General features: G+C 36.1%; 2 protein-coding genes across 4 annotated transcripts; one reads left to right on the top strand and one right to left on the bottom strand.

The window, feature by feature from the left end:
• LOC105177013 (general transcription factor 3C polypeptide 6) lies at positions 274-2,451 on the top strand. Of its 2 annotated transcripts, XM_011100026.2 has the most exons (5): positions 680-769; positions 984-1,034; positions 1,134-1,221; positions 1,309-1,360; positions 2,023-2,451. In XM_011100026.2, the coding sequence occupies exons 2-5, from the start codon at positions 1,018-1,020 to the stop codon at positions 2,220-2,222; spliced, it is 357 nt and encodes a 118-aa protein (XP_011098328.1). In that variant the 5' UTR covers positions 680-769; positions 984-1,017; the 3' UTR covers positions 2,223-2,451. The 2 variants fall into 2 exon arrangements, with proteins under 2 accessions (XP_011098327.1, XP_011098328.1); XM_011100025.2 differs by lacking the exon at positions 1,134-1,221 and having other exon boundaries at positions 274-769.
• Positions 2,946-13,818, bottom strand: LOC105177012 (plant intracellular Ras-group-related LRR protein 6). Of its 2 annotated transcripts, XM_020698800.1 has the most exons (22): positions 13,595-13,818; positions 13,424-13,487; positions 13,177-13,313; positions 12,988-13,074; positions 12,410-12,485; positions 11,141-11,215; positions 10,961-11,030; positions 10,793-10,870; positions 10,599-10,659; positions 10,409-10,487; positions 10,126-10,216; positions 9,109-9,169; positions 8,964-9,031; positions 8,716-8,786; positions 8,333-8,470; positions 7,697-7,801; positions 6,643-6,767; positions 5,889-5,985; positions 5,678-5,725; positions 4,869-4,943; positions 4,392-4,447; positions 2,946-3,425 (listed from the first exon to the last, which is right to left on the bottom strand). In XM_020698800.1, the coding sequence occupies exons 1-22, from the start codon at positions 13,657-13,659 to the stop codon at positions 3,350-3,352; spliced, it is 1,803 nt and encodes a 600-aa protein (XP_020554459.1). In that variant the 5' UTR covers positions 13,660-13,818; the 3' UTR covers positions 2,946-3,349. The 2 variants fall into 2 exon arrangements, with proteins under 2 accessions (XP_020554459.1, XP_011098326.1); XM_011100024.2 differs by lacking the exon at positions 5,678-5,725 and having other exon boundaries at positions 13,595-13,815.

Below are 14,296 nucleotides of genomic sequence, written 5' to 3'. Positions count from 1 at the left end.
AATCTATAATTATAAATTATTTTTTCTCTCTCAGCTTCTCAATCTATTTGAATTTACAAACTTTCATATTTTTATAAATTTCTAATTATAATTTATGTTTTCTTCGTCAATGTACCTCATATTTTTTATCGCAAACAATTTTAATAATTTCTCTTCATTTCATATAATGATTTTTTTTTTATATATTCGTGAGAATCACGTATAACAACGAATAGTATATATATATTGTAACGTTAAGTGGGGGGAAAACAAATGAAGCAAGATGGCCCAAAAATGGGTTCAAACATTGGGACAACATTTAGCATTAGTTTTGGATTAATCTCAAAACAACCCCCAAAAAAGCCAATACTGTGTCTTCAGTCCTCTCCGTTTTCAAATCAAACCGCCTAACCCCTTATACTGCGGCGGCCTTCTTCCCACTCGGCTCCCAACCCCAAACCACCCGTCGGGCGCGTGGGGCTGAGTAGCACCAATCTCCGGCTTCATAAACCCTAATCCCCAAATTGAGAATCAGGGATCTTCCGGAAGAAGTTCATCGCAATCGTACTTGGATTCTTTATCCTATTATCGTTACTGTTGTTTATTGTAAACTGGAAAGCAGGATTCTTGAGAAAGAAGCCCTTTTTCTCTTGAAATGAAGGAATCTGAATCCGAGGTACGAGAAAAGGAAGAAGTAGAAGCGGAGGAAGAAGAAGAGTATGTTCTGCTTGATTTGGACGGCGTTTCGGACCATGTTCAGATTCCGCCAAACGCGCCATACGTACTCTCGGTATTGCTTCAACCTCGTATTATTTATAATTACTCCAAAGTTGCTCTTCTTCTAAATTTTCAGCTCATAATCGTCTGTGCGGAATTTTGTTCTCTGAAGAAGAATCTAAAACAATGGGGAAATGAGGATGAATTGTCTATGCAGAGTTCCAAGTTTTTCATATTGCAGTATTTTTCAGCTAAATAATTGAAGTTTTATGTGTTCCTTAATGCAGGGTCTGGATACACTCAACCCAATTCTGACAATAGATGACAAAATTAAGCTGGTACGTGAAGGACTATCTAAATTCTATTGTTCTATTGGTGCTAGGAAGCAAGAATGTTTCTTCTGTAACTGATGTTCTGCGTTTTGTTTGAGGTTTTAGGATATCTCTGTTTTGTACAAATGGTGAAGAGTATCCACTTCACAGAACTACTTTCGAGATGTCTTTTACGTTTGATAAATTGATGAATGTAGGAACACATTGCTAACCCTTATATAATTTGCAGTCTTTACATGGAAGTTTTGGTTGTAGATTAATATAATGTCTTGTATCTCAGATTGGAGAATACGAAGAAACAATTGGGACCTGTCTGGTTTTCAATGAAAGTGGTGAGGAACTTCTTCTCTTTTGTAAGGAGGAGCTAGTCACGGAAATTTACGTATTAAAATCTCCATCTTTACTCTAGCTTGTTGCAGTTTCCATAAGTGCAACCGTGTTACAATCATCCTCTGTTTTCTCCTTTACTCAGAACCTACCCACAAACTGTATCCTATCTAATAAAAGTCCATGTTGAGAATTGGGCACTTCTTGATTGTTTTTTCCCTATTATTTGTTTGAGTTTCTGGTCTAAGCATGTGTTCACTAGCAGACAAATGGTCTTACTGCCTTGTTTGTGACTCTGCTAGGCACTTCAGTGCTAGTGAATACAGAAAACAACACTAGAATTGAATGCTTTTGTTCTACAGGTGAATTCTTGTTTGGTCATAATGCATCAAGATGTTTCATATTGAGAATGCATATCCATTTTATACAGTTGGATGCACCTGACAGGAAGATTCTTGTGTGCCATAATTGCAGACATTTCCTAAAGCCACCTTTTCCCTTCTTGCTTGTTCTTTCATTTTATCGTGCCCTTTTCTTATTCGCAACACATACAAAAGCCTGATAATTGTGCTGGCTTTCTTTACCATAGAAACACTTTGCAGAGACATGGAACTTCAATGGTGTGGAAGAGTCCATTTTGCCCTCTAATATACGATTTCTTTTGCAGATGAAGCGCCTATTGTTCACGAAGAGGCAGGTCCATCAGAAACAAACCTTTTCTCTGGAAGATGCATAGTCGACCCCAAGCAAACCCCAGCCAAGCAAGTTAATGCAGTAGCAACTCTAAATAAGGTTCTTAAGTTCAGACTATTTTTGGAAGCCGACAACAAAGGTGTAGCAGACAAACAAGACAATAAGCCATCTTGATGTATGAGAGGATGTACTGACCGATTATCAGCCTCGTTCATGTTATTTGAAGTGGGATGTGGCATTAGGTTAGCATGTAAGTTTTACAGGACTTACATCAATAGGATTCAGTAGTCTCGACACCCTGAAATGTAAGAGGTCAGAGGTGTAAATATCGTTTTGCTTATAATGATTGTAGTTATGAATACTTCATCTCCTATAAAGTGTTACATAGGTCTGATTCCCTGAAGACCCTTTAAGTTCGGCATGGACGTCTTTGTGTCGGCAATCAATTAGAACCCATTGCTATCCCAACAATCCTTTCCACAGTTCGCCTGCTCATGGGCGAATTTTGTGTTGGAGGATTCTATTTTGAGTCTATTTCGTTCTCAGGTTTCCCTGGGATAACACCTGCGGGCTCCTCATACAAGTTCATCCCGAGAATACGAATTTTCAACTATTCATTAAAATTTTAATTTCACTTCTTGAAAGAGAATATTTCGCTGTTCTCAGAAGCACAAACAGCTTTTCCGTTCCAACATCTGGTTGTTCGTTATACATTCCCACCAGCGAAAGCCTCTTGATAGTTACTTCCCACGGCTTGGTATAACACAAGGCCAGAATTTTGATACTGTGACACGACACACCCACTACTCATGGACTGATAATCTGGTCATCCAAATAGCTCAACCGCACTGTTTTGGTTATCTAAAAGCAGCTGCAGCATTGTAATCTTAGACACTATTATCACCCAGGAATAGTACTTTCACTTTCCGAAATGAGAATCAAGTAAAATGTTATTAGTTGCATGTTACATTCAGGGGATTTAAATGGTAAGTACGAGAACACAATGGTTTGATTACACACATCTCGATACACACAGACACAAAATACAGTACGTAATACTTAAGTTTACATGGAAATCCAGCTTAATGAAATACTATGGTACAACATAAACATATAAAAAAGAATTATATATTACACACCAAGAGAACCATGAAAATTGAAACAGAAGATGGAGAAATTCCCACTCAGCTCATCAATCCAACAAGAAATCAGATCTGCCATTGGAGTCATGGAGAGAGCACAAAGTAAAACGAACAAGAAATCAGATCTGCCATTGGAGTCATGGAGAGAGCACAAACTTTTTACTGCTCAACAATTCTCTCCTTCAAATACTTCAAGATTGCGTTTGTTCCTCGGTCCAAAATTGCCCTTCGGATGCTGCATAAGCATGAAAGCCAAACAGCTGTCAGTCCAAAATGAGTAATTGTATTTTGTCTGATGCCTTCATCTCCAACTTGTTACAGATAAGGCGTTTTAAAAATTTGTGATTCACAAAGCTCGTCATATACTCCATTCCTTTCACATATTTGTGTATAAATATAAATATGGATTTTACCAGACCTATCAACTCTTTTTACATGTACTGGAATGACATACAAAAGGACTACTAAGTTTCACACAGATTCCCAGTAGATGGCACTTGTTTCTGTGCATTTAGCACTCGACCTCCTTTTCTAATAACATAAAAATTAGGGTGATTTTCCTCTCAAAAAATGAGTCAATTTCAGATATCACTGACAATACACAATACACTTTCCAAAAGTTTGTTGTAGGCTCGAAAAAGATGGGGGAAGAAGAAATATAGTAAAAATCCATTTGTTACCAGATTCCAGTGCCTTGATTGAGAGAGGAAAGATAGAGAGGAGCATTCTAAAGATTTTTCCCTTTCTAGTGATTAATAATATGGTAGGGTAACCCTTACTAGGGCATAGCTGGATATATTCTTGTTTAATGTAAAACAAAATGCTCAAGGCTGCTTGAAAAGGGGACTCAGACTTCAGAAAGGTCAGAAACTGATAGGAAAGCTTAAAGCCGGGTGGAAAGCCATCACGTGAATGTCATACCATCCAGTAATTGGGAGCTTTCAAGCAAGCGTTAACATAAAAGTATCAAGTTCACCTTAGAGGATTGAAAGCAGCCCACAGGCCATTCATTTACTAGCTTAAGAAATTCATATCCTTATAAATTTTATCATTTATATCTATTCTTGATTCTGATTCGACTAACATTTCTTAGGCTAGACATCACAGAATTTAAAAGCATTTTTTTATTGGGACTGTCGAGAAGTTAACGAGGATTTAATTGCAACCACTAACCCAAATTTTAGCACAAAATTCAGAGTACCTTCTCAATGGGTTTCCGTCAAGTTTCAAAATCTTCAGGTGGGGTTCAAGCAAACCCTGCGAAATCAGCCATTCAAGCAATCAATTCTATAAAAATAAGAACAATAAAGAGTTCCTCATGCACGGCAGAGAAAGGAAAGAATCGCGTGCAAAACATGTCCAGTCACATTGCATGGTTCTCAAATAATTTCAACTCCCACCTAATCTTTCAAATTTCAGTTAAAACCAAGATCCCAAATGAAGGAAAGTCAGTAACCTCAAGTAGTCCACTAAAAGAACATCAATTATTTGGCAATTTACGGCAGTCAACTTAATAGTGTCTCATATAAATTTTACTTTTTGTGAAACATAATGAGGAAAACAAATATCATCCTTTATTGGGGATAAACTAATTCACAGGCAGATAAAGTCAGCTAATCATCCAGCTTACAGCAAACAAAAAGCAAACTGGAAAACAAAAAGGGATTTCTGGACAAACCAGATTGGGTGGAAGAGAAGAAATATTATTGTCTGATAGGTTGAGCTCCGTAAGAGAAGTAAGATCCTTAATGCTCTGCAGACAAATGAAATGCAATCAGTTCTATGATATGGGCTTCATAACAATACAATGCAGTCTAAAATCATTAATTTCTAAGCTGTAAACCGGTAAAGTGAGAGCTAAACAGCTACAATAGAACATCATCTGCAAACAAAAGTTGTTACAACTAGTGATAGCAATAATTGCAACTATAAGTGTACCAAAAAAGAAATAATCACCACTATAAGAGCAGCAATGATAATAACATAAGTGAAAGCAATAGTTGTAACAAAAACAAGGTGAAGATAATTTGCTAAAGACCTAAAATAGTGTGCTATATATACTCCCGTGCCTGGGCCAAAATCTTGCAATACTGTGGTCAAGGATAAAAGGTGAAAGGTAGAATCCTAGAGTTGGAGGCAGATCTTCTTCCCAAAAGTGTTGGATCTATCTGAACTACCCTTAACATTTGGTCCTTTATTGCTTCAATATTTTTCAAATGCAAACAGCTGAACAAGGTAGCTCCAAAATCTATGCATATCCTCTTAAATTTTTGTTATTGGCACATAAAAAAGGAATGAAATCTAATTTTCACGCCTTTTGATCAATATATAGAGATAATCTGGAAAATGACCTTAATTTAGAGATAAACAAGTCATAAACCAACCAATTCCCCTGAAGAGTAGGCACTCCAATTTTGGAGTGTACACCTCAATAGACAACCATTAAATGTAAATAATAGGCAGTACAAACTCTTACTCTGCACTTACAATATTTATCATTACATATACAAGATGCAAGAAATGCCATTCGTCAAGCTGTTAAAATGGGAGAGGTCTAATTAGTGCAAAATATCCTACCAGAGATGGAGAGAAGTAATTTGCACAATGTCTATAGACCTTATGCAAATGCACACACACACACGTACATAGCTATATATATATGTAAATATATATATAGAGAGAGAGAGAGAAGTATGACCTCTGGAATTGACTGAAGGGAATTTTGGCTCAAGTCAAGAATCCGTAACTGTTGTAAAGTAATTATGTCCGAAGGAAAAGTTGATATCTGCATCCGTCTGCCCAATCATATAGGAAAAATAAACAACTTTAATTTGCAGAGAAAGCAAGTTGTGACACCTACCTAGGGATGGCAATGGGTTCACGTTTAACGGGTTAAACCAAACCCGTCTCGAGACTACCTTGAATATGGTGAGTCTCGGATTTTAGGTTTTGGACCGGAAGCCGACCTAAACCCAACCAATTAAGTTACTGCACTTATACGATTATTTCATATTTTTATGTTATATATATCTAGAACTACATGTATTTTACATATATACTCACATATAAATCATAACATAACACTCTTTTAATCAAAATAATAATGTATGATTACATGAAATACATTTTATACTTTAATTTGTGTGAAAGTAGCATATATGTTTTCAATTTTTATGTTTCAGAAATTAAAACGAACACATATAAATTTTTAAACAGGTAGTTCCTTGTTAAAAAATATAATTTTCTCATATCTACAAAATTGTGATGATATTTTTGTTAAAATTATATATGGAAAGATATTTTTTAATGATAAAGCTGGTTTCGTAGGTCTAAAGCATCGAACCCATTAGGTCCGGCTTCAATCCACGGTACAGAAATCTTTTGGCAAAATGGGACTCAGGTTTTGGCAAAACTGACATGTTGTTATCCCTACACCTATGCTATAAACAAACCTCAGGTAAAGCTCCTGCAGCTCTGGTAAGCTCGAAAATGCTGGATTTTCTGGTAAAGAACCTGAGGTGCCACTGAGATCTAGAATCTGAAGCTTCGAAGCAGCTCGAAAACCATCTGATGGGATCTGTTTAAAACAAAGTGAAATCTCAGGAATAAATAGATATAATGATGTTAGGCAGATGCGGCACGACAGAAAATGTTACACATGAAGATCATGCCAGACAGTAGTTCGGAGTCTAATTTCTTTGATAATTTAAGGAACAGATGTGTGAAACTCTAGGGAAAATGCAAGTCCTACAATAGAAGCTACTAAGCTTCTCAGATATAGATTACCACTTTTAAACATACTCATCAGATATAGTCACAAGGATCATCATCCTTTCCTACTATTAAGACCTGCTATAACGTGGTGTGCGATGATTATACAGCTTGTAATCTAACATGATGTGAGCCAAATAATCGGAATCATGAAGAAAGGAACAGCCAATTCTAATTATATTATATTTCCATCAATTGGAGGGTAAGAACACATTTAGCACCTCTATTCTGTAATGCATTACTGAAGAGCTCTTGAAGATTCAATTCGTGAAATTCATTATTTATCTTGGTCAAAGACTCCTATTTAAACCATTCACAAAATGGATTTAGAAGTAAATCCAGGATGAGGAACAATGATACTTATAACATGATTGAACATTACTGGTTAAAGACTCATTGACAATTTCACATAAAACTGCCCAAATATGAATATCAGATATCTTATAGGCTAAAAGCATAATAACTTGGCGGGCAGTGTACAGATCAGCTTTAGGCTTCACAATATATTCTCACAACTCAGGATTTCATTGACACTTTTATTTGTGAGTTAGGAGAAAGATCACTGGTCTAAAAATGACTGAAGCAATGTTCCATTCTGACAAAAGATATTCATTTACTAGCAAGAATTGCCTTTAGCATGATTTGTTCCCCTTTCCAAAAGGCAAGATGAAACATGATTCGCAGAACCCAAAGAAGACTATGGAACAAGATATCATTTCCATATTAAAACCACACCTTTCTGAGTGGATTCCCATCCAGTTTCAAGCACAAAAGTCTAGGAAGGGAAGCCAGAACTGCAGCAGGCCACTCTTTTATCTTGTTCTTGGACAAAACTAAAGCCTGCAACTCAAACCAATTTGATGAGTAACATTTCAAAAGTAGCACATTGGACTTTCTCAGTGTGTAAGTTTCTAAACCAACATGGAATACAAAGACTGCCTGCAATTCTGCAGAATTAAGAGTGATATGATCCTAATACAAAAATTAGATTGCATCAAATTTACTAGAGGCAATTTTGCATATGCTGGGAATTAAACTTAGTTTGGGGATGACATGGATCACAATACTGAAATAATAGCAACCACCAGACTACAGGCTGAGATCAGCCGATCAAGAATAGCCTCCAAATAAAAGATAATCCAGAAGATTAAATTGCTTTGACAGAAAGCTAAACAAAATTCAATTGATTAAGTAGGCCTACTGACACATGTGGATACAATAACTGAAAGATACCAAAAGTTTGAGATCAGATTCAATCACATGGATGCATTGCCGAGTAGCTATTTATATCAGGAGACGCATTTTCATTTTCTTCAACCCCAAACCCAGGCCTTTATATTAGCAAAAGGATGCAATCTAAATAATGTTTACCTCAAGGGACACACACGATCTAAGCTCACATGGCAACTCTTCGATTGAATTCCCCGACAGATCGACTTTCGTAATATCACTCGACTTCCATATTTCTGATGGGAGAGCTCCCAATCCTAGCCCAGCTAAAGAAAGTTCCTGAAAATTAATAATGTTGGAGATACTAAATCCCTTGGACTGCAGACAGATGATAAAAGCAGAATTAAGAGAGACTGAAGCGAGAATAATGCAGTACTGAAACTGAATATAGACCTGGTATCAGAATACACTTTTGCTTCAAGTAACACAGAGCTCATATATGTACATGCTGATCACTGTGTCTATATGCTACTAGATAAATCTCCATTTAGATGATATCATCACCTATACCAGAGGGAGATTACCTTTGAACCAATGGACAAGCGTGCAGCTCTGGTAACAACATCCTCTTTCACAGCTGTGGCAGCTTCAGATTCTACATGCAAAAAATGATTCATATAGATGCTCAGACATTTGACAAACCAACTTGCAGCAGGTTAACATGAAATCTAGAAAGCAAAAAACAGAGCAATTCAAGTAATCAAGTTGGATCAACATCAACATTCAGGGTTCACGATTAAGAAGGCTCAACAACAATCAGAACCAAGTTCACCTTCATCCTTTGGGAGTCTACTTCGGAGATACTTCAATAGAGCAGGTGTAGGTCCATGTACCAGAGAACTGATGAGAACAAATTGTTTAGTCAACACTTAAACAAGCAGGAGCATGCTAATTCAGATAACAAAACACGTTCATACCTCCGAAGCGTCCGCATCGGATTACCAGTAAGTATAAGTTTCCGCAGTGTTGTCATCAAGCCTAGATATGACATTGTAGCTCAAATTAGCTTCTTTACATTTTAAAGATATTATCAATGGAGCGGAAACAAAAACATTTTAGACGGCTTCTAACATTTTTCATAAAATACTTAGAACTAAAAGTATAGGACAAGGTTTAGCTGAACTGAGTGGAGTTACTAGAAAGTAGACTGAAACACAGACATGAGTAATAAAATTCCCAAATCCAAGTCAAATCCCTAAATTTTTCTACTGAATCACGGGAAAGCACAAAAGCAATGAGTTAATATCGTTAGCATACACATTATATCGAGAACTGATCCCCCCTTCATCAAGTAAACTAACCATATATTCTTCCAAAATCAAATCAAGGCGCAGCTCTCCACGAAGGACTAAAAGAGAGAGAGAGAGAGAGAGAGAGGAAGAAGAGCAAACACTCAGTTGCCGGACGTGAAAGTGTGTGGGGTATACCACAGTATATGATTTTAATTCTTGAGTCCAGTAGTCTTGGTGGAACAGATGAAAGCATCCATGACATGGTTATAGCTGAACTTTATAAACCGCAACACGTTCCTTAATCCCAAGGAAATAAATATGCCAGTTTTTATTTGATATTGTATCACTTAAAAGACAGGATAGTCAAAGAAAAATCCAATCAGACCAGATAACAATGCTGCCATCTTCTGCTAGTCTGCAACAAAGGAAGTGGATGCAAAAGATTCTCCTCTGTTTTCTGCTCTTCAACATTAGTCGGCCAGACCACATTGGCTCAACCATGAACCACCATACAGAATTACACATAACATGGTACACCTATAAACATGACACTAAAGAAAAAATTGGAAGTGCTCTGATCATTATGGGTAGGTTTGTCTTTAGAGCCACACATTAAGTCTACAATTTAGGAACATTTGGCAAGAAACAATATGATCAATTTTGTCTGTTCATGCTTATTAGGAAATAAGATGCTAACCTTACCAATCTCAGCAGGCAAACCAGACAGTGAATTATTAGACAGGTCAAGGACAGAAAGATGCAAGCTGCATGCCTCCACAGGATATTCTTTCAACTACATCAACAAAGAGAAAATTGAATGCACAACACCACCTAATATACAAGATTTCCATAATGAAAGAAGTTCAGAAGAATTGGACAAAACCAAAATCAAACTTTTATACAACATTGGAGGGAGTCCCTTCTTCCCAGAAAGTTCCAGAAATTTATGTTGGAGCAACACTGAATTGTGATTTGTAATAACTACCTGGTTTGAATGCAGATCAAATGTCCCCAGCTGAGTCAATGATCCAATTTCTGCAGGTAATAGAGACAGCCCATTGCTCCTGTAGAAAGAGAAAAATCCAAGAAAAGGAAAAGGGTGGGGATATTTAGAAATGGATATTCCTGAATCTCAGAACAGTAAAGCATATGTATGTCAAAAAAATTTAACTGACCCTATGTAAAACTCTAGAAGGGATGAGCAGCCTTTTATTGATGACGGGATCGAGGAAATTCCTGCAGAATATATATTGTATCAGCCAGAGCATAACGGACAGCCAGTAACAGACTGACAAGAATAGTTAAACTTCAGATCTTTCAGCACATGGAAAGACAACAAATAGCCCATATCAGGACTGGAATGACTTACTATTTTGGTGAAGATCAAGCCTAACTAAACGTGAAAGGCGTCCAATACTTTCCGGCAGACTGCTTAGTAAGTTTTTAGCTTTAAAAAAGTAAAAAAGTGGGGACGCTTCAGAAATATATCAAACTGCAATAAACTAAATAACAGAGTTGAATCTGAACAGGTTTTTACAAGCGTTGAGTTCAACAAGCATAGTGCATGATGCAATGAAATTATCAGACAGCATTTCTAGCTTGTTTCCCTGCCAAACAGATGAATAACATGATTAAACGTAAAGTTCTTAATTGACATACGTATGGCAGATGGAGAAAATAATAGATCCATGAAATAGTTTGGTTAAGCTTCCCATACCTCTATGTCCAACTTTGTTAATTTTGAACAATTTGCTAGTTCTTCTGGCAAGCTGGAAATTTTATTGTTTGATGCCTGAGAAAATCACCAAAAAGCTCTAGTAGAAAGTATGACTTAAAGAAAGCGGCCAATATGTAACGAACAAAAGTAAACTACTGGAGGTTGATAGAAATATAATTATAAACCGAAGCTAGTGAAGGTGCTGAAACTGAGAATGTCTCTGCAACTAAATCCATCTGAGATATTGTATACGTTAAGGGAACAAAAATCATAAAACTTAGAGCCTGTTTGGTTGTGTTTTCAATGAGATTTTTTCCACTTTTCACTATTTGGGTAGTTGGGATTTTGTTTGGTCAAGCCATTTTCATTGAGAATGCATTCCTATTTTAATTCTCAAATTTTTGAAATTATAGGTCACATGGGTTTGTCATACTTGTCTTATCTTGTCAGCATGTCTTTTCTTGTCTCAAATCAATTAAAATTATTTCAAATGGCAAGAATCACTTTGATTGTTTTATAATTTCACATATTCAATCAATTTGGTCATCTGTCACATAATACATATACATTCTCACACCTATATACCTACATTGGAAACAATTAATCCAAACATATTCTCAATTTTCGCACAAAAACCAATAAAGCATTTCTACCCATTTCCAAATATTGGAAACTGAAAATGAAAATGAAAACACAACCAAACGGGCTCTTAGTATCCAGTTCTTATGTGCATCCTCATCATAAATCCCAGCATACAAGGCTAGAAAAGAAGAATATGACCTCTGAAACTAAATAAAGCAACTACTAGATTATTCCTGTCACATGACCATTGGTACATTTTTTATGTGTTTGTTTCGAAAAACTGAAGAGTATGTCAAGTCTGTTCAAATTCATGATCTGGGACAAGAAATCAAGTATGAACCTAACAAATAGGTTGCCCGCACTGATATCAGATAGTAACTTTTGTAATATTATTAAATCATCTAATGAAAATTTTTCATCCTTGCCATTTTTCACATTGTTTACATCTTGAGAGTGTTCAAAGTACACTGGAGTTAACTTGCTTAACAAATTCTATGGAATACCTAAGTTTTGGATGCATAGCCTAGTAGTTAACGACAACATACCAGTTTGAGTTTTCAGGCACAACATCGAACAGGGAAATGCTAATCTTCCCGGAAACTTAAAATTTTAAGATCCGGCGTCAAAACCTAAATTTATCAGAAAACACACTTTATGTTTACAAGCATGCATCATACAAAGGTTTACCTTCAGTTCTGCCAAATTTATGCAATGTCCAAGGGAACAAGGGAGAGAGCTTAGCACATTATTTGAACAATCAAATCTGCATGGAACACATGTGAATGAGAACATTCTTTCTAAGCAGGCAAATACACCTCATATCTCCATTGACAGATAAAATGGTGTAAACAACCAAAGCCAAAATATTATCAAGTTCACATGAGAAGCTGCATTTCCTATATTATTCAAACAGTTACACCCAGTAGACTGCAAGGATAATTGTTAAAAAGAGGAAAGAAAATGGTGTGGAGAATAATGTGGCTGTTTTGTTGTAACACAAAATACTATGGGAGAGAACTGGGGGAAATTTGTTCATTTGCCATAAAAGCTTGCAAATTCCTGTCTCCATCACCGACAAGTATATCACCTCCCTATTCCCCACTGTTTCTTAACGTAATCATTATACAACCAAACAAATTTGGGACTATCATTTATCTGACTTTGTTTTCTGTCCTAGCATTTCCATTTCCTCATCAAAATCCTTGGACCTTGAACCAAATAAATCATTAGCAACTAACACAGGAAAAAACAATAAGATCACATACTTCACCAGCGAAGCTGCTGATCCAATTTCTTCAGGGATTTTCTCTATCGAATTAAATGACACATCCAATGATTTAAGCATGTGAAGCCTGCCAATCAAGATCAAATTCATTTTAGAAGCTCTCCAAATCTCTTTCAGCTCCAACGTAAAAGATTTCAAACATTGGATTAAGGGGGTTCAAATTGCATACTCTCCAATAGCTGCCGGGAGACTTGTCAACTTATTGTGACTAACATTCAGTACCACTAATAACGGCAAATTCTTCAGGTCTTCCTTCAATGATCCAATATCATTATGAGCTAAAATCAGCTTCTGTAGCTCCACAGCCTGTAAGTACGCCATGTGACCAATAAATAGCACTTACTTAATACATATTTTCAGCCTGTATGTGTGATCATTAGCCTAAATAACCAAAACGTAGGAAATCCACAAGTTACCTCCCACCACTTCTCATCATCACCAACCGCATCCAAACTTTTATAAACCTCATCCGGCACTTCTCTGCAATCAGTAATAATAATACAGAAAAATGAGAAGAAAAAGGAAATGACTCAAAAACGAGATGCAAATTCAGTCCGTAAATCGAAATCCGTATATCGGGCACTAGCCTTAGAGAGCGATTGGATAGGTTTAGAGAACCGGAAGCTCGCGCAGCTTTCAGGACCCGATCCATTGCGGTCGTATTTTTCAGAGTTCAGATTTTCAGCTCATTGCCGGAAGGAGAACAGTCATTTGTGTTGGAGTTGGCTCGCAAATCTCTGTTCTTCTGGAAACAGAAGACGAAGATCATGTGCCATTACTTTCGGTTCCTTTTCCTGCAGTTATCAGCAATTGCATTACCCGGTACGAAAAGCGTTTCATTACTAAAGCTCGACGCTTTTGTATTCAATAGCGACTAAGCGGTGTTCGTAATAATTTTTTGTTTCTGTGGTAGGATTAAAAAAGTATAAGTTAATCAATAATAAAAATCGAAAGTATTTAAAAATAAAAAAACTAAAATTTAAGTATTTAAAAAAATAAATTTATTTATAATTTTTTAGCTTAAATCAACTTATGAAATATTTACGAGAGCTTTGAAAAAATACTTCTCAACTTCTGTCTTCCAACTTAAAGTAATAACTTGTGCTACTAGAAATTCTAAAAAGAATAATTTTAAATCAAAAGCTATAAGCACATTATTTTGATATTTTTTTAAATAATTCAAATTTTTTTGAACTAATTTATTCTTATTATAATAATTTAAATTCAAATTTACTTCTTTTCATTTTTTATTTTTCAAAATTGCACATTTAGAGATGATATTAGAGTTT

The sequence above is a fragment of the Sesamum indicum genome, linkage group LG14 (genome assembly GCF_000512975.1).
Source record: "Sesamum indicum cultivar Zhongzhi No. 13 linkage group LG14, S_indicum_v1.0, whole genome shotgun sequence".
Lineage (NCBI taxonomy): Eukaryota > Viridiplantae > Streptophyta > Magnoliopsida > Lamiales > Pedaliaceae > Sesamum > Sesamum indicum.
The sequence above is the reverse complement of the archived record's forward strand: the minus strand, read 5'-3'. Positions and strand labels throughout refer to the sequence as shown.

Excerpts from the sequence above, each read along its gene's own strand:
- LOC105177012 (XM_020698800.1), bottom strand. The coding sequence starts at position 13,659 with ATGGATCGGGTCCTGAAAGCTGCGCGAGCTTCCGGTTCTCTAAACCTA. Across the intron at positions 11,216-12,409 it reads TAAATTTGGCAGAACTGAAG|GCATCAAACAATAAAATTTC; the intron begins GTAAACCTTTGT and ends TGATTTTCTCAG. Across the intron at positions 8,787-8,963 it reads TAGACTCCCAAAGGATGAAG|AATCTGAAGCTGCCACAGCT; the intron begins GTGAACTTGGTT and ends TTTTGCATGTAG.
- LOC105177013 (XM_011100025.2), top strand. The coding sequence starts at position 635 with ATGAAGGAATCTGAATCCGAGGTACGAGAAAAGGAAGAAGTAGAAGCG. Across the intron at positions 770-983 it reads ACGCGCCATACGTACTCTCG|GGTCTGGATACACTCAACCC; the intron begins GTATTGCTTCAA and ends TCCTTAATGCAG. Across the intron at positions 1,035-1,308 it reads TAGATGACAAAATTAAGCTG|ATTGGAGAATACGAAGAAAC; the intron begins GTACGTGAAGGA and ends CTTGTATCTCAG.